Raw genomic sequence first — 20,739 nt, forward strand, 5'->3', positions numbered from 1 at the left:
ATTCACTTGTAGATTTTGATTTTATTCTATTATTTGGGTCTATTCTATATCTAAATTATATGTTATTTATAGGGCATATAAGTTTATTTTAAGTGATAAAAAATGATAGTTTCTATTGACCATTATTCTTTTTATTTAAAATTTTTTTTGGATTAACGCATCATCATGAGCGTCCCCACAATATCAACATGAGATGTAAATTAAAGGACTCAACTGTCAGTTCAATTCTAACCTCGTCGTAAATGTGAGGGCATTAAGTGATTTTCAACTTTTAAAATCACTGTGACTGTTGAGCTTCTCCCTAAGCAAGGCTCGAACACCGAATTCGAGGGCTCAAAAACATCACCTTAGAGTGTACTTTCTTTGTCAGGGGAGCTATGCCATGGGGGCTTTATTTTTAAACTTTTATTTGTTATTTTAATTTAATTTTAACGTAATTATAGTCTAATGAACTTAATTAAAATTAATTAGACTTAAACAAATGAGGATGGTTTGTTCGAGAAAAAACAATTAAATTAAAAAGACCTTTAAAATTATTTTTAAATCATAAATAATTTCTGTGCGAATGATTCAAACTATAGGGGGTTTGAGTACGTTGTCTTAATATATATTTTATGATTTAATTTATCATATATGATATACTAAACATATTATAATCTCTTTTCGGTTCAATCATATACTATAATCATATTAAATATGATTGTAATATAATGTAATTTTAAATCATATATAATATATAATCAAATATGTGGTATATATTATATACCAAAAATAAATTAACGTATTTAAATTTTTGTAGAAATTAATATCAAGTGTTTATAAACTAGCATTATATCAAAAATTTATTTTATTTTCTGCAACAAATTCGAAAGGGTAATTTCGTCTAAAAAAATTAACTTCATTTTCTCATCATTTAAAAAAGTAAACTTTCTCACTTCTTTTATTAGTGGGAATCTATTTTTCCAGAATGTAATATATTAAATATAAAAATATAATTTCTACTAATTAAATTCCTAAAAACAAGTGACCTATTTTCATATACCAAACCCTACAAAATAATTTGAACCGAAGACGCAGCCCAAACAACCCAAAACCCAACACGTATGAGCCGGGTCGAATCCCCAGAGAGGCGGTGCACGGCCTTCGAAAACAGTAAAAAAAAAAAAAAAAAAAGGTTTAAAAAGGAGAAAGAGAGGGTACCGGCCTCTCACACTCATTCGTAGAAAATCGATGGAGGACGATAGTTTCAGAGCTCGAGTGGAGAAGGCTTTCGGGCCGCTGGCCTCGTCCTCGTCCCGATCTCCATCCTGGTCTCTCACCGACGGCGAGGTCGAGAAGAGAGAGTGGCGGCGCCACGCTGCCCCCTCCGCCCGAGACGACGACGACCTAACGCCCTGTTCTTCGTCCTTCCGGGCCCTCTTCTCCAACAAGTCCAGGTTTAATCGAAGAAAGTTCGAGCAAGACCTAGATGACGACGACGACGACGACGACGACGGTCCTTCTAGAGGTCGTTCTCGGCCTTCGGACGATGGTACAGATGATTGGGATATCAGATCTTCCATAGGCTTGGATCGCACGCTTGATAATGAGGCAAGTTCCAGTGTTTCTTATTTATTTCATTGGCTTAGTTACATGGATTTCGCCCGTGCTTTGTTTTTGTGTGTTCTTAATTGAGTGGATTTTGAAGCCCTTCTCTGATGGTTTCGTTTCGTAGAGTAACAACTGACTTTCTGTTCCAAGGATTTTACAGTAATTCCTCTAATTGGTAGCAGGAAGAATTGATATGGGAATCGCTTCACATATTTGTTAATTCACGAGTATATACACTAATAGTTAGTAATTTGGATGAATTTCTCACTGGCTTTGGAAGCAATCATATCTTTTTGGCGTTAGTATTTGTGTTGCTATATATCTGCTGATTAAAAAGTAAGATTAGTTTAAATGCTTATATATGAGTATCCTCCTGAAGGTATATCCTTGTAGGATTGCTTGTACTGTTTCTCTGGGAGTATTGTTCTTTTTATATATTTGATTTGGGAGACATGTTACATAGGTTGTTTTACAACATCAAGTATGTGATAGAATAGAACCATATCAATTGACTTCGTTCGGTGCCATCTAATCAAAATTATCCATATGAAAATGGTGTTAGAATTTTATATCATCATTCTGTCGGAAGAGCGCTGTGTTAGAAAGGGTGTCCAGCATAAAATTTATACATTGTTCTTTTGCATAGATTTGCATTTTCAAAATAATTTTTAGAAGTCAAATTGACATCATGAACGTGATAGGCCACTGGCCTTACGTTGGTTAGGATAAGGTGGAATTGGTGATGATGATTTGGGGACATGTTGGAAATTTTTATTTTTTATTTCTGCTACCCTGGGAGTCTAATGTATTTAATGAAGTCAACCTACCTGCAGGAAGAAGAAGATGAATATGATAAAGTGGCTGAGGGCAGAGAGGATGCAGGTGAACGCTTGTACATGAAGGATGTGGCCAATCATGGACCGTATTTAAACTCTCACAATCTGCTTCCCGGTTCAGTTCATGACACTACTAAGGATCCCCGTGCCAATCACTTTGCTGCCAGAATTAGGCTGAAAGAAGATGAAATAGAAGCTTGTACATTTGGTTCTAACCAAATGAACGATGAATCTATGCCAAAGGTTGAGGAAATTGTTATGCAACCTTCTGAAGACGTTGGGAAACTGAGGCCTATACTGAAGAGGAAGGATAATTCAGCAACTTCCAAGGGTAATAAACATGTCAGATTCGACCCAGGTTGCAAGGATAATTATGAAGAAACATTAGAGAAATCACTAGATTTCTTTAGAGACTCCTCGTCGGTGGAGACCGTAGTTTCTGGTGATGATTGTCCATCGGCCAGAAACAGACCAGGAGTTCCCGATTATCTGCTGAATCCTTCCAAGTATACGCATTACACCTTTGATTCAGCCAATGAAGTTGATGATAAGTCAAACAGCCAAGCTTTTCTAGACTTTCTTAAGCTGGTGAATAGGTCGAACCCAAATGAGTTTAGGTCGCAGCTGGAGGATGAATCTGCTGATCTTCCAAAATCAATAACGTTTATACCAAGGAAGAAGGGAAGTAATGCTGCTGCACCAGTAGATAGAAGCACTGGGACAAAGCCAAACCATGGAGATGGTTCTAGCCAATCGGCCATTCCCCACAGCATTGCAGCCCAAGGCACCGAGGTTAGTGTCATGGAAGATGATCAGGAAACCTCCGCAACAGATGTGAGTGCTAGCTTTCACAAACCATCTCGCCGCTATCGAACTCGAACAAGGGAGAAGTCCGATGATTCTGTTCTTTGATTTTCCATTGCTGTTGTTTGTTTCTAAGAGATGCCTAGTTGATGATTTCTGCAAAGGGAAATTTTGTTCCCTTCAACGTCTGTTAACCTAAGATGCTTTTTTAGTCCATGGATAGCCAGTTTGATGGCTGGAATTTTCTTTTCTTGTGTGTGTTTGTACGTGGTGGTGTGTTTGATACAATATTACGGAGTCGAGTGTTTAACAGCCCGGAGTACTTCAAGTGTTTCCAAACATCACCTGAATGTAGCCATGGCTGACACCCAAAGTATTTATTTAGTAGGCATCGCACTGGAATGGAATGGCAATAACTTAAAAATCGGTCAATGTTGAGATCAAGTAGCTCTGAAATTGCTTTATAGCATCAATAATCAGTATGATGACTGCAGATCCCGATGGGAATCACCTTGTATAACATGACAAATAAAACAAGAAATAGATGGCAGCTCTCAAATTCCCTGCTTTTTATTCTCTAGAAATGCAATAAGCCGTAAAGAGGCAAAAATAATAAGGGTAAAAGGAAAATCAAACTTTTATGTAATCCAATCAGCTAAATCCTTAAAGCTCCCTTACAATCCATTGAGCTCCGACCATATCATTTGTGCTGCTATATACACTCACTATGTTCTGGTAGCTCTCTACTATAGGTTATCCGCAATCCTTCCCAAAGCATCTGCCAGTTTATTTAGAACAGCAACTAAGCAACTCATGTTATCTTTCCGCAGCTGCCTGTCCAATTCAAAATTGGTGTTCTGAGCTTCCAGTTGAGCACTCAGCATTCTACCATTCCTTTCTAAAATTTCGATCAACTGGCAATGCAGGGTGTCGGTTTGTTCGTCCCCACCTGCATCTGCCGCGAAACGCTTTCTCTTCCGCCCTTCCTGAGAAGTAGTTCCCATCTCAGGATTTGAAGTTTGCTGTGTGCCCTGTGATGGACCTGTGGAACCAAACCACTTAGTATCAGTGACGTATAATATGCTTCTGAACCACCATAGACGCTCGGGAATAGCTCAACTCAACATTACATAAAGTTTCTGGCATTAAAACAACTCCAATTTCATGATTTTAGTGTCTTGTATCACCCTACTCTTTCTTCTTTTTAATGGTTCACTGTTTCACGAAAGATTACCAATAACCATAGCCCCTTTTCCCATTACATTTAGGGATGAGCTGCCAATGGATGAAAAAATCAGTTTCTAAACTGCCGTAGAATCTGGCTTTTAACTGAATGAGGAAATAGAAGGCTACCCTTTGCCAGGACCATACACAGGTCCATCACAAAGGAGGTGGGCACCTGCGTGGGATATTTAGGAAATTGACCCGATTGAACCAAATGATTTTGCAAATCGTTATCCAAACTGCTTCATTTGCTATAGAGTGTTCGAATATGCTGTAAAAAATCAATTCAACTGAAAAGGCTTGCAGTCCCAATACACCCTAGCCAGACCCACAAAACAATTAGCTATCATTTTTTGTATTCCCGGTCAGAGAATAAGCAGAGTAGGCATATCACATGGAGATGCATTGAAATTTTAAGGGAAAAGGAGAAAAAAACAAAGAAAAGAAAGTGAAAGATGGAGCAAAGCAAGAAAGGGTTTAGTAGTATCATTTGCCAAATCCATATACTTTTATATTTTTTGTTTGTGTGGTCACCTAAATTTTTCGTTGTTTCGATTACATTGTTGAACTTAATTTTCGAATCAATTTAACCCTTGTACTTTGACATTTTTTTCATGTGGCAACTAAATTTTTTGTTGTTTTGATTATACTTCTAGACATACTTTTTTAGTCAATTTAATTCTTATATTTTTCATGTGTAAAAAAAAAAAAGGTAATGTGAGATGAAAAAGTATATGTCACACTCTGTTTATGTCAAAATATAGGAATTAAATTGATTCGAAAATGTAGGTTCAAAAGTGTAATCGAGACAAATTTGGGTTGCCACTTGAAAAAAAAAGTCAAGTAAGTTAAATTGATTCGAAAATGCAGGTCAGAGATATAATTGAAACAAAGAAAATTTCGAGGAAAAGGTGAAAATAGAGGAGAGATTTGGCCGTCTCATTTCAAGCAGGCTTTGATAGACCTTCCTCTATACTTGGCAATTATTTGACACAGGAGCAGCACCATGTACATGTTAATGAATCAACCACCAGTAGTTTCACAATTGGACGATGTTTAGCTTGCGATACTCCAGAAAAAACCATGAACGAGTTGGCATGAAACTGATGCAAAACACCATCAAGATGTGAAAAACCATGGACTTGATTTGTATTCTTGTCACCTCTAAAATTCCTAACAAAAAGCATAAGCCACAATACCTGTTGTGTTTTATTCAGGTCAAGGGTCATGAGACTCAAAGAAGCAGCAGCAAGGAACATATCTACTTTTTTAAACATGAACTGACAAAGCATATGAACACCAAACTTAACCTGAACTACAGCAGATATATAGAATTAGACACAACATAATTGATCAACGAACGAGGAAACGAGTATAAAAGGATGACATTTGCACATAATGTTTCGATATTTTGGCCAGAACAAATTACCTGGAGTTGGAGACCCTTTAGAAAATGGCTCATATTGTTTATCTGTAAATGAAGATATCAAACATGAATCAGCATACTCCCATGAAGACAATTGATTGGAGCTTCAAAACCAAACCAGAAGAAAAGAAAAGTACGGGAAAAGAACAAGAAAGAAACAATAAGTGTCAACGCCTCCCTTGAAAATCCAGACGCCAAACAATCCCACTCCAGAGAACTATACGTTATCCGATTGATATGCAACAGTATGCCATTCTCCAATCCAAATTACCTGGAATTGGAACCGGAGCTGGCACGGCTGTCGTCGGAACCTCCTTTTCCTTTTCCGGCGTAAATTCTGTCTCCAGGCTGCCGCCACTAGCCTCCTCTTGCGCTGATTGCTCAAAATCCGAAAACAAGCCATCCTCCACGGCAGCGGCGGCGCTCCGCCCGCTATCAAACACGGCCTCCGTCTCCTTATCCACTGCCGTCGAGGGCGCCAGAGCCAAAGCCAGAACCGTCGGAGTAATAGACGCCGTCGTCCCGTTCTCGAGTATATCATAGACCTCTCTATCGAAGAAACCGGGCAGCTTTCTCTCGCGCCTCAAATCGTTCCTCATGACCCAAAACGACTCCGCCTCTTCCCGTATCTGCGATTCCCATTCCTTGATCTTCTTATAGTCTCCGGCCAAATTGCTCCACCTCTTCCGGCACTGAACTGGCCCCCGGTTCACCCCATGCCGCTTACAGTACGACGAGACGGACGCCCACTTGGGCTCCACCGCCTGAGAGGCAGACCCAAAGGCCATGCCGGCGGCGCGGCCCCTCCGAACCCGGTTCTCGGCCACTCTCTTGCCTTGTATGAGCACCAGAATCTCTTGCCTGGTCCAACGCGGAAGCCGGGGGGCTCGGTTTCCATCATCGGGTCCATCGACGGCCGGTGGCTTGGCGTGGCGGCCGTTAGGGACTACGTCGACGTCGTCGTCGGCGGAAAGGGGCGTAGGAGCGAGACTCAATCCCTGATGCGCCATAGACTCGCAGTATGAAAGGCACGTGACATAACGGGGGCGTGCGTATCAAGTAACGGCGTTCTTTGGTAGTCCGTTCCGTTCAGAGATCGGGAAGAGAGAGGAGAGCAGAGAGTAGTGGAAAGTGAGAGTGATTAGGGGAAAAGAGGGAGGTTTTGTTTTGTTTAGGGATTTTGGGCGGACGTTTTCCATTTTTACTCCTGCCATTGCCCTTTTCTACCCTATGATAATCCTAGTTTTTCTTTTTCTCTTTTAGCTATGCTTTGGGACAATGATATTAATTATTTGCTCTTTTAACTTGATAACTTTATCGATGATGCTAAGCTTTTAGGAAGCCATCACTCTTAGACATCGAGTTGGATTGGTGACACTAAGATTCGAGGATTTAGAAAAGTTTTTTTGATATTACGTCATATATTTGCAAGGAATATTATCTATGATTTTTTTTTACAAAGATCTTCAATGATTTAGTTAAAAATGGTTATTGATTGAATGAAAAATTGAAGTAGGAATGTGTTAGGGCTCGAATTTATCATGAGTTAACGAGATCGATGCATGTAAACGGGCTAGAAACTTTTTGTAACTTGAGTTCATGTGCTTGCAATGAAGATTCTTAGGTTAACTTCATGCTCATCTTGATCTTGGATCAAGTGATATCATTCTTTTTAAGTTAGATTTATGAAATAATTTGTTCGATTGCCCATGTCAAGGACACTTTTACCATTTGGAATCTCTTTGTGCTCTTTATATTGGCCACAAGATATTTACAATATTTATGAGGAGTAATCACCCAAACAATCAAACAATCAACAATCAATTAAGGTGTGAGATTTGAATTTGAAATCTCAATTAGAATCTAGAAAGATGACTTTTAAGAAATTATTATCTTGAATGGTCATAATCCTAAGGTCATCATGTAATACAATTTTGTTGGGTAGATAACATAATTATATTATTGAATTAAATAATATGTTAAATTTCACCAACCACCCTCAAAGTTTGTCAAAATTGCACCAACTTCTCTTGTATGTTTTAAAATAACACATAGCTCCATTAAGGTTAATATATCAAGTAAAATCACAAATTTGGCCTTTATTTTGAATATATTCTCTCCCTTTCTCTCTTATCTAAACCCTTTCTTTCTCTTTCATCTTTTTCCTCCAATCTTTTATTGTCCTATTAATTGTGTCGAATAACCTTATAACATGTAGTTGTCATCATCAATGTTGACAAGCTCTAGCTTTCTTTGTTGATAGCTTCGTCAAGCCAAATTGGTTTTCTCATCTATTTCTTTCTCAATTGAAAACTTGGAGTTCGATTTGCAAAAGGTTGGATTTTTTGATTTGCAGAGGGCTTTTGAACCCCCAATCACATTCTGATAGGGTTCAACTTGCATCAAATTATAGATAAGGTTTTACACCTTTATATATATATATGTGTGTGTGTGTGTGCGCTGCGCCATAGATAAGTAAGCCATTGCCGATAATCTTTTTTATATCTCTTTCTATCTATCTTCCTCATTCTATATATAGCCTGTATAAAAAATTGGGTTCTGATTTATGAAGGAACCCAAATCATGATGTTGCCAGAAATACAACAATTAAAATTTGTGGAATAGTATTAGCTGTTGCCGGTGCTTAAGCCTGGTGTCTAAGAGAAATGATACTACCAAAAGGATTTGTGCTGTTGAAATGGTGTGGGCTGCTAAGAGCATTATGATTACTTAGAGAAACAAAACTGCCACAAGAATGTGAGTGCCATAAGAATGTGATAGCTGAGAGGACTAGAGCCTTTGCTAAGTGAACATGAGTGTTGAAAGAGTTTTTGTTTTGTCAAGAGAGATATGGCTGTTGGAAGGAACACCCTTTAGCTGAGAGAAACACGAGAGAAATAGGTTTCCTTCCCAAAAGAAAATGTCTTGCCAAAAGGAATTGGGCTTATCGCAAGGATTAAGTCTCTTGTCGAAAGGAATTGGGCTTACAGAGAGGAATAGACTTCTTGCCGAAAGGAAATGTGTCTTGCTGAGAGGGATAGACTTTTTTCCAAAAAGAAATATGTCTTGCTGAGAGGACCCTCTGTTTCCTTATTAGTACTCACAAAAGAGTTAAAAGGCTCACAGGGATCCTCACCCGTGATGACCCTTCAATACTTTACTTAGTACCCACAAGAAACAAATATTCAAGAAAAATAGTGAAAAATGCTCTGAGTGTTAAAAGTTTATTGAAAATTTTCCTCCCATTTCTGAGTCCTGTAGCTAGGTATTTATAAGACGCGAATTCTGAGAATATCAAGTGTTAACACATGCTCATCATCTTGCGGTGAATGAATATTTGTCGAGAAGATGCCTCTATTGAGAGGATATCTTTGTGGAGAGGGCATCTTTGCTGTGTGAGGCCTTTGTCGAGATAATTCACAATGCTGATACAAAGATATTGTTGAGTCAATAACATTGTCGAGACAATCACACTACCGATACAATCATTCTGCCTGAGATGATAACTTTGCCGAGATAATGTCTTATGGTTAGCAACCTTTGCCAAAAGAGTCACGTTGCTAAGAGAGGATTTAGCTTCACCAAAAGGCCTTAACGAGAGACATCCTCACTTTGCCAAGAGAAAGTACTTGCTGAGAGAGATCTTTGATGGGTTAAGCGCTTGCCGAAAGGACTTTTCTGTCGATAGAATGCCTCTGTCGAGAGGTTATCTCTGCTGAGAGATACATATGTTGGGTGAGGTCCTCTCTATCGATAGGATGCCTCTACCGAGAGGTTACCTCTGCTAAGATAGGCCTTTGCCCAAAGATAATTTTGTCGAGAGAATTTTTTTTCAAAGATTCTCTTTTTTGCCCCTCTTTCTTTGGGTGGTACAACACATGATTTGGTTATGTATTTTTTTATTGTTTATAATTTTGGAAAAGAGAGATGTATTTTAGAGATTTTTATAAAATTAATTATATTTATTTAATGACAAGAGAGTATGTGGTACTTAGTAATTAACTATGTTACTTTTAAAAATACAAAAACAAAAACAAACATTACAATTTAAACAAACTTCAAGGATTGATAAATAAAATTACCCTTAATAATATGATTTTTTTTTTTTTACCTTTTCCTTTTATAATGAAGGTTTCCTTGACACCTTAATATTGGAATATTAAATGATTAAAGATATGCCACCTACTTCAATTACTTATTCTAATGTTAATAGATGTCACTTTTTTTTTTAGAAAATTAAAAAAATGATCATACTAAAGGATATAAAATATGAATCACTATATGAACTATCATCGCGGACATAAATATCACTCTTTTTGCCATAGACATGCCAAAAAGTACAGCTTTTCTTGTGACAAAATTATCAATTCTCCATTCTGATATATGTAATGTATTTATAGGGCTAACATTACGTTTAAATCTCATATCGAATTAAATTTTGATTTTTTTTTAATTTTTCTTATTTTTTAGTGGGGTTATTAGTGCGCGATGATCTTCTAAATATATAACATTAATTAATAGCTGCAACCATAAAAAAAAATGAACTTTCAACATCAACTTGATTAGGGTACCCTACCCTACCAAGAAGATTGAAAAAAACTCTTGTCCACTCTCTCACCCTTATCCTTAACCTCTAAAACACCACGTTAATGGAATAATAATTAGCACCTAACCTTTGACTTATAATGCTTAATGAGGTGGGGCCGGGCTTAGCATGCACAAGTAACCAAACGCTTCACCATTGGCACTACGGACACCTCTTAATTTGTCTTTCTTCCTCACTCTCTGATGAAGTTAGCCATCGTTACTTTTCTTAAATCAAAGGTGGGCTAGTGCAATTATACTTGTGTCCTTTATTAGTGACCAAACGGAAACTTGCAAAGATGGGTTAGGAAGCACGCCTTGCGCGGCGTTGTTCGGTCCCTGGGTGTAGCAGTTAGCACTGGCAGGAGGTCACATTCAGGCTATATTGCTTTATGATGATAAGATAGCGTGGGGACAAATATTTGGAAGTCCCTCTAGTTTAGAGATTGGTAAAAGCCAAGCATGTTTAGTTTGAAGAGAGAGTAAAATTTATTTTATATTTTATTATTAATTGAAAAGTGCACATTGTATAGTAATAAACATAACTAAGAAAATTGATAATAATATCATGAGCTTTGGAAGGATAATTACCATATACTAAAAAGTTGGGTCACCAAAGAATGAGTCTACATTCTTGTAGAGGCAGGGTAATTTCTAGGGCTACGCATTAGTTTGGTTAGACCAAACTAATCAAACTGAATTGATCGAACCAGTAGATTCAGTTTAGTTATTAAATTGTCGGTTAGCGGGTTGATTAATTTAAGTAAAAAGTTCAATTAGTTTTTATTGATTTAGTTTTTGTTGTTGGTTTAATTGAACTAACTAAATCAACTGAAATTTCAAAACGACATATTTTTGAGCGTATTATAAAAGGAAAACAACCTTTTGAGTTCTTCGTGCCCTTCCATCTTCTTCTTCTCGGTCTGACTTGCCCACCCCCCATTACTATCTTTGATCCTTCGCCCTTTGTCACCACCACCATTTCTCGCCTCCAAACTTACTGACTAGAGACAAAGGCAAAGATGAAGGGTCGACTGGCTGAGTGAACTTCGTCTTCGTCTCCGATTCGCATGTCGAAGATGAAGGGTCGATTAGCTAGAGACGAAGATGAAAGGCCGAAGCTTTGATTCACTCGGCCCTTCGTCTCCCTCCGATGACGATGCTAATGCTCGCACTAACCAATCATCTTTCTCTCCCTCCAATTTGCACCACCGTGCTTGTCCGTCAATGCCGATGGCCCATTCGGTAAGTTTTTCAACAACTTTTATTTTACATTAAAATCTAGATCTACTAAAATCCAACCATTAGATGCTTTTGATTTTTGGGTATGTGAGTCACTGAGGCAAAGAGAATTTGGTGGTTGATTTCGATCGTCAAAATCCGCCGTGGATGGTGGTCGACAATGTTTTTCCAAAAACGTGTTTTTGACCATGAAATTAATTTTTAGATCTAAAAAAAATCAACCATTAGATCAAACTCATTTTTGGATATGTGAATCATCGCTATTAGGGGAATTCGATGATCAGTTCCGATCATTGGAATCACTAGTTGGCTAGCGGCAACAGTAAGGCCGAACTAATGTTCGGTCTCTTTGATTATTTTGTGCATTAGTTTGATTTTCGATTATGTTCGATTACCACTATTTAAGTTTCGGTTAATTTGATATTGGTTAGTTAAGGTTAGTCAGTTGATTTAGTTTGGTTATTACATGCGGTTCGGTTAGCGATTTTTAGTTGGCTCGATTCAGTTATAACCGATTACACACCCCTAATAGTTTCACAGCAGTGTAGGAGTCAAGATCAATGTGTGGGCTAAAAACAAGAAATTATTAACTATTACTCGTATTACAAAGGATTCTTTTAACTCTAAAAGGTAAAGTAAATCATAATTCATGTGGAGTGCAATCAAACTATGATACTGGGAAATAAATACTAAATCCCCTATATGTATAGGTCACTCTTGAAAATACTAAATCCCCTATATGTATAGTTTATTCTTGACTATGAGTATGTATTGGAGAGGAATAATCCCATAATTGTACAAGTTAAGAGTGAGCTGTACTTTATAAGTGTTATGCCCAACAATAAGCCTAGGTATGAGAAAATGGGCCCACTGGATGAATCCCTCATGAAACAAATTGGGACGGGCTAAATGGCTAAGGAACGAAGTTGGGCTCGATAGAGAGGGAAGTAGTTGCAACATACGTATTATGGAATAAGTGGATGAAACAGATAGAAGGTTTGACGCAAGCTTGGGTGTAGTAGGTCGAGTGAGGGTCACTTGGCATTTGGCTAGTTGAGTGAGGGTTACTCAATAGCAACTAGGTAGGGCTGAGTGGTTGCATGCTGCATGCACTGATAGGCCTTGTTGTACAGTCGCATGCCACACACACCAAGAGATTGTGTTGCATGCACCAAGAGACTTGTGGGTAGCTTAACTGAGAGACTTGCTACCACACAGCCTGACCGAGGGCCATGCTGCCATGTGTGGGTGAGTGTTGCAATGCCGTGTGAGGTTACCTAATTAACACTCGGAGATGGTTGAACCAGTCAAGCTTACCTTCGAGATGCCCATCAAGGATTGTGGATCTCCCTCCACTTGTCTGTCTCCTCCATCTTTATAAATAAGAGAGCCATCTTCATTGTTTAGGTATGCTTACTACATCGCAAAAATTGTAACTCTACTTTGGGCATGAGACTGACTTAAGCATCGGAGGGTCTGCAGATGACCTCACTCGCGCCCCTAACTTGTTTCTTTCTCAACAAGTCACCTGAAATCAAGACTCTCGTCACCAAGAGGGTTGCTCATCATCATTAGGTCACTCATAATTAAGGGTCTCTTGTCATTATTAGGCCACTCCTCACCAAGAGGGTCTCTTGCACCCTATCGAGTCATTCTCCTACACTATAAATTCATTGTTGTATCTTGGTAATAACAATTGATATTGTTTGTGGGAAACTTGATCAAAAAGCCAAAAAGCTAATTTGCGTTGGCCCAAACAAGAAGCAATGCTAACTGACAGACCTCTATAAAATTTGAGACTTAGCCATCACCTTCATGAGAGACTTACCTTCAAGGAGAGACCATCTTCCACCTCCAATGGGAGACCTTTGTTGTTTTTCCTTTGATGATTGAAAACTTTATATTTTTGGCATTTAAAAATGAATTATATTTTATCCTTGGAAATTGAAAATGATCAATTCAATTAATGCTAAAGGATATATATGCTTTCAATGTATACAAAATATTTCATATTTATTTAGAAATCAATTTTTTGTATTTGTTTTGATATCAAATGTGTTAAGAGTGTCATAATATTTTTCATATCATGAACACTCTATTTGAAGGCAAAATTATTGACCATGTTAGTGAAGCTGTCGACCATTTTGTATCTTTGTATTTTGGGTTGTTGAATCAAGCTTAAATTGTTGACCTCTTTGTCAAAAGAGTCAACTGTTTCAGGCCTTTTAGCAAAAACAATCGACCGTTCTCTTGATTTGTCGACATGAAAAATTTTCAAGTCTTTGTTTTTTCATCTAAGTTCAAAAACTACCAACTGTTATTGTTTAGTGTCGACTTGTTGTCAAAATAGTCGACTATTTTTCTAAAGAAGTCAACTGTTTGCCCAAAGCTATCGTGTGCTTCAAAATTATCAAAGAAAGTTGTTGACCGATTTGGTAAATTGTTGACCGTTTCTTCTTTGACATTCTTTAACGGCTAGTTTTTACAGGTTCTAAAAGTCTCCAAAGATTAGTTTCTTCAATATTCGGGAAAAGCTTACAAATACCAATCCAAAGATGCACTAGAGAGGCTAATGAATGAAAATGAAGTGATAAGAGTTTACAAGTGATTTTATTCTTCTCTAGTGCTTGTATTTTCAATTTTTCTCTCAACCAAGGCTATTTATCTTTTGTATCATCTTGTTTAAGCCTTGCTATAATTTCTAGAGAGATTTTTGTAATTAAGAGTGTCAGCTCTCATATTATTCTCTTTGTATATTGTGTTGTAATTCCTAGTGGTTATACTAGAGGGCTTATTTTGGTATAAATAGGAGGTTGTAAACTCCTAGCGGTTTTACTATAGGGCTTACTTAGTAAAATAAGAGGTTATAGTGGATTTTGAAGTCTCCAGTAGGGAGCTAGAGTAGTGGACTATGTTGGGTTAACTCGAACCACTCTAAATCTTTTGTGCCTCTAACATACTCTGTTTGATTCTTTTTTTCTTATATTTCACTATTTTGTTATTTATTGTTGAAAACCTTCACAAATTTTAAAAAATCATAAGTACCCAATTCACCCCTGTTAGACTGGGAAGTGCTATGACACACACCAAGAGGGGGGGTGAATTGGTTATTTTAAAAACTTAATAGAACTTGAGATCCTTTTGATTGAAAATAAAAATTTAATGCAAGCGAGGATTGGATATGTGCTTGACAATAAAGAGAATTTAAAGAACACAAGCACACAAGAACACCAAGATATATAATGGTTCGGCTTAATCCAAGCCTACTCCACTACCTTAGCTCCTCACTAAGTATTTTCTAAACAATCCACTAAAACCCCCTACTTAAACCAAGTAGGTCCTCTAGTTCGCGACTAGGAAAATTACAAAACCTCCCACTCAAATGGGCCATCTAGCTACACAAGCTAGGAAATACAAGAAATGTAATAAAGAGAGGATCTAAGAGATAAATCTCTTAGTTACACGATCTCTGAAAATATGAAATAAGGCTTGAATGAATTAATACATATAAAGATTAAAGCCTTGAAGAGAGAAAAATGAAGCACAGTCGATGTAAAGACAAATGAGAATAACATTAAGCTCAAATTATTTCATTCCCATCCATTAGCCTTTTCTTGATCTCTTTGATTTGTATTTATAGGCTTCCTAAAAGCTTTGCCCGAAGCTAGCTGTTTTTGAGTAGTTGGAGAATGAGAAACTAGCCGTTGGAGACTGTTAGAGACACAAACTGTCGACAGATTAAAGAGGTTAGTCGGACAAATTATATGAACAAAAATAAGACATAGTCAACAAAGCCAGACCAATAGACGACATAACAAAAATGTGAAGGAACTTCTTCTAAAAATACACACTGATAGTTGACAGATTAATTTTCATAGTTGACATAACCAACAAGATAGTCGACAGAACAAAGCATAGTCAACCTATGCTTAGGTAGAGTTGACAAATGCACGTCGCATAGTCAATAGATGAAGCACATAGTCGATAGATGTAGGAATTTAGTCGACAGAAGCAATAGAGATAGTCGATAGATGCAATGACTTTAGTCGATAGATGAAGAGAAATTTCAATCCAATACATTACAACATATTTAATTTATATTCTATCTCTCATTTACTTTAATATATAAATATAAATAAGAAATTACCCCCTATTTGGATTCAATAAAAATATCAAAAAAATCAAAATTCATAACCATAAGAAAATAGAATTTTGGTTTTAGTACAAACTTGGGATTTAGCAAATTTGCCACTCTCAAAATACATACCTTATATTTATTAAAAAATTCAACAAAAATCGTTTTAACAACAATGAATAGTGGCTATCAAAATACAGGGAGATAGTTTTTCAAAATGAAAATATTTTCTTATATGTCTCCTTATAATGCACTAATCTTCCAGACTTAGAAAAATTATATTGAAGGTAAAAACATTCATTATCCAATTATTCAAAACCAATTTGGAAAACCATTTAGGAGATTCTTTTAAATTTTAATACATGTTTGTGCAAATCTCCATCTACAAAAATATATAGATCATTTGGTTTTCATTTTCACAAAGGTGCTTGAAATTGATTTTTGTTTCCAAATCATATACCTTGATTTAGAGCATAAAACCATTTGATATTTTTCATCATCAAAACTAAACACAAGAGTAAAACATCAACCTATTCTCTTATGTGGTGCCATTGATTACACAAAGGTAAAAACCCTCTACCATGTACCCAACAACATGTAGAGGGAATGCAAGCACTTCGGGAAATGACAGGGATGCTATGGAACATGGCCCCTTATGCTACACTACCACCCACTTTGAGAAAATTTTTGGTTGAATTAGTTCCCCTGTAAAGGGCTCTAAGAGGGGTGTTGGAAGACAACTGTTATTAGAAGCTACCCCAGAGACTCAATTGCTGTCTTCTCATTCTCAAAGGACTCAATCGAGGTCTCTCCCATGAAGAACGTAACCTCAAGTTTCCTCTTCTTGTCAAGTTCCAAATTGAGAAAGAGAGGAGGATTGTCGAAGACTGAGAGATGATAGGTGAAGCCCTTGGAAAGGGAAGTACGCCAAAACCATGGTAAGAACATCTACAGATGAAGATTGAATTCCACCAAAGGGCTTACTAAGGAGGAATAATGAAATAGAGAAACCATTAGCATTTAGTGCCCAAGAAGCGATTGATATGGAGGAAGTGATTGAAAGGGTCTTGGAATAAAAGAGGTTGTTACTTACATTAGAAGATTGCCTTAAAGAAGAATCCTTTTCGCCTCAACCATAATACCATATGATTTTTTAAAGGTATTCCTAGTCTTGAGATTTCTCAGATGGGGACTATGATTTATTGATTATGAACTAACACATGGTCTGCTACCTTTGATTAGTGTAAGATACTAATGATAACGTATGGCGAGTTGGCTGCGCTTAACCTTGTGCATTTATTTCAAACAAACACATACAAAATAAACAAAGAAGAAACAAGCATGCAAGCACAAGGCGTTTATACTCGCCAGTGTACGAGTGTGCGCTGTAGCACAATTTAATTTTCTGGGAAAGTCCAGGTCGATTCACTGGGAGATCGTTAATAAAATGAAAATAGAGCCGCGATGTAAATTGGGTTATCAGGCCAATTCATTTGATTTAAGTGAACAAAAATGAAGTACTGTAACTGTAAGAAGTCTTGAGTCAAGGCAATGTTCAGTGCCAGTTCCATAACTTCCCAACAGATAGATAGGTACCAAAAACACATGTCTGAATTAATTTGAGGTTTTGATATTAAAATGCATCTTAAGATGATGGTAGTTCTTGGTCTAGCAATCTCCATACATGGCATGAGAGATTCTACGTTAAGCAACTACCATAAATTAAAATACAGTTAATATGCAGTAATCAGATAACCCATTTGGATTTGGATATGATAGCATCTCCAGTTTAAGTAACCTCCATACATGGCATGGAGACTCTAAGTTTGGCTTATGCTCCACTCCAAATTCAAAAATTCAATGAACGCGCAATACTCAAATTAAATCAGGTTTCTGGTAATGCATTCGAAGTTCGGCTATCTTGGGAAATCTATGGCATTGGACACTGTCCGCGCCTTGGCCCAAGTTTAAGCTTAGCCACACATCTCCAAAGAAAAAATTAAAGAGACATGAATTAAAGTTCTGGAATGTAAATACTGGAATTAAAATTAGAGAAATGTAGATGAACAATGAATTAAAGTTACAGAATAAAAAGAACAGAACGAAAACTACAGAATGTAAGTAACTGAAATGAAGAACACTGGAACAACATGAAGAAATAAAAACTACTGGAATTTAAGAACAAAAAGAAAGGAATAGAACAGTGTGCTTTTCCCCTTATTCTAGTTAAAATGGCGAATGGGGATCTTCTTTGTGCTGAAGTCGACGATGAATATATATATGTACATATTCTGCAAATGGCCCTGGTCAAAGAAGAAATTACATCGCGTGCCACCATGGTCATTTGCGCATACTCTGACAGAAGATCACATGGTGAAGCTGCTGTGCGCCTGTTGATTTCACGAGCTGGGCTTCAGTTTCGCTTTCAATGTGCACATGCGTGGGTCCCAGTTTGGACTTCTTAATTTAATCTCCAAGTTAAATTGCAATTAGCCTTACTTCACGTCCACTGGTTCACGCTACATACAAAGAATATATGTTATTGATATATTATATATTATATATATGTATGTCACGCATGAATATAGAATATATATGTATTATATTTATATATTATATATTATATATCATATATTATATATTATATTATATTATATTTATTTTATTTTTACTATTTTTTTATATTATAGATATTATATATATTTTTATATTAATTTTTTAAACCTGCATATAACCACAAATTGAATATAAATATTCAATTAAAACCAATGTTAAGATTAAACTAGGGGTATAAATATAACAAATTTTTGGCATTTTTGAGCATTAATCACGAGTCACATGTTATATTGCATGAGATACAAATAGTAGATATGTGGCTAGGTGTTAGTTGAACATCTACTGAATGTGATGCTTGTGACATATCACATGGTCGAGATGATTAATGATCTATTACTTGTTTTCAATTGTGTATCTGATTCTCAGACTAGAGACGACAGAGTTATCTTGTGCACTAGTGTCAGTGATTTACCATTAAGTGGAACCATATAGTGTAAGAAGTGAGAATGCTCTCTATGTGGTCTTTTTTGTAATAGTGTATGGAGGTAGATGCTCATTAATCGGATCCTATAATGGTGTATGGAGGCAGATGGTCGCTGATGGGTGTTAGAGTTTGTAACACCCCACCTTCTCCCAAAGGGCGTTATCACAATGCTCGGGCTCAACATAAAAATATACATTCCCTTCATACGACACATTTCTTAACACCTCAAGTATTGTATTCCAAAGAAAAACCCAACATATCATTACAAATGAGGAAACTAAAATCAAAACCTGATATGGTATCTAATCGAATTCACTTTAATCATAACATAAAAACCCGTACCATAGTATATTTTCAAATAAATTACATGGAGACTCATTTTACAAAGCTAACAATGATACCTCAAATAAAATCGAATCATAATAGTATTACATGATCAATTTCTAAAACATCATTCGTAATACATAACATTCTTACATTTAACAAGACATATCATCAATGAAACATAAGTTTCTCAACATGACTAAAAACATATCTGAATCCTCATGAAACAACAAAATACAAGAACAACCTGCCAATCCCATCGGACACGTCACCTCGTGTCGTTATATCTCAACCACTCCTTTGCCTTAGCTGCAATTTCCAACTGGAACGTTTGAATGTTCTAAAGGCATAGCCCAATTAGAAGATGAACCTTCTAGTAAGTGTTTAAAAACAGATACATGAATGCATGATACAAAAACATGAACAAACATATGCCTTAGTGTAACTTCCCTAGCCCTCTTACCCAATATGGAACACTCGGTAGTAATCCCGACCTGCTTTCAGGATACTCCCAAACGTTATTCCATCATTACCCTTGGGGAATTACGGCTACACTATCAGGGCGACATCCCCATCTTGACACAAATATCGATATGCCAATAATATCATACCAAGAAAAATCACGATTACGGATGCAACAATATATGTATAGATATGACAAGATGTGCATAAATTATATATGATTTAGCAACCATCGTAAATAACATGCTCAACATAGGAAAAACATAACACATAAGTTTTGGGATAAAACCACTCACAAAACTAGTATTTGGATAGAACCACTCACCTTTAGACGTACTTAGAACGCCTCAATTTGCATGCAAATCCTCGATTCTCTTGCCAAGCCTCAAATAACAGCACTTATACTCAACCTTGAGTCTCAATGATCCATAAACATCATATTTATATAAAACAACTCAAGTTTGAAGGGTAGAACCGCTCACTTGAACCAATCACATGTCACAATCATTCTATATGAAACAACCTAAGTTCTGGAGGGTAGAACCGCTCACTTGAACTAACTAATCATATGCCAAAATCATTTATACAAAAACCAAATCAAGCTTTTTAGATAGAACCACTTACCTTGACTTAGCCTCTCAGGCTTTCTTGGTATGTGTAACGCCCCGCTCCCACTTACGGGTGTTACTCGTGAACAATTACTTGAATTGTCCACCTGCCCGGCCTTAGGTGAAGGGTGGACCATGTTTTGAGACAAAATGCCCTAGGTGGGAACTAGGCTTGTCCTTCCCTTCCCTCAACCCCAGGATTCACTAGCGGAATTGGGCTTCAACCACACCGCATTTGGTTGAAAGGAAAACTCATGAAGATGCCCAATCGTTATTTTCATATTTATATTTAATTCTTTTTTTCATTCAAGAATTTTATCCGGGCTCCGAAAAATCACCATTTAAAACAATCCATTGCTTGATTACCAATTTTGGAGGAAAAACTCAAAATTTTTAATTTTCTAAAATTTCGGCGTTATTCTCCAAAATGCCCAAAAAATCCCTTTATTTTGAAAATTCCTTCG

At 36.8% G+C, this 20,739-nt stretch overlaps 2 protein-coding genes across 2 annotated transcripts; one reads left to right on the forward strand and one right to left on the reverse strand.

Moving 5' to 3' along the window:
• The first annotated feature begins 1,210 nt into the window (after positions 1-1,210).
• On the forward strand, positions 1,211-3,542 carry LOC127798047 (uncharacterized). The gene is made up of 2 exons (XM_052331334.1): positions 1,211-1,594; positions 2,428-3,542. Exons 1-2 carry the CDS (start codon positions 1,231-1,233, stop codon positions 3,336-3,338), a joined length of 1,275 nt encoding a protein of 424 aa, XP_052187294.1. The 5' UTR covers positions 1,211-1,230; the 3' UTR covers positions 3,339-3,542.
• A 307-nt stretch (positions 3,543-3,849) lies between these two features.
• LOC127798048 (trihelix transcription factor ASR3-like) lies at positions 3,850-7,060 on the reverse strand. The gene is made up of 3 exons (XM_052331335.1): positions 6,152-7,060; positions 5,884-5,925; positions 3,850-4,272 (listed from the first exon to the last, which is right to left on the reverse strand). Exons 1-3 carry the CDS (start codon positions 6,888-6,890, stop codon positions 3,977-3,979), a joined length of 1,077 nt encoding a protein of 358 aa, XP_052187295.1. The 5' UTR covers positions 6,891-7,060; the 3' UTR covers positions 3,850-3,976.
• Between the last annotated feature and the right edge of the window lie 13,679 nt (positions 7,061-20,739).

This window comes from Diospyros lotus, chromosome 3 (assembly GCF_014633365.1).
Source record: "Diospyros lotus cultivar Yz01 chromosome 3, ASM1463336v1, whole genome shotgun sequence".
Taxonomy (NCBI): Eukaryota; Viridiplantae; Streptophyta; class Magnoliopsida; order Ericales; family Ebenaceae; genus Diospyros; species Diospyros lotus.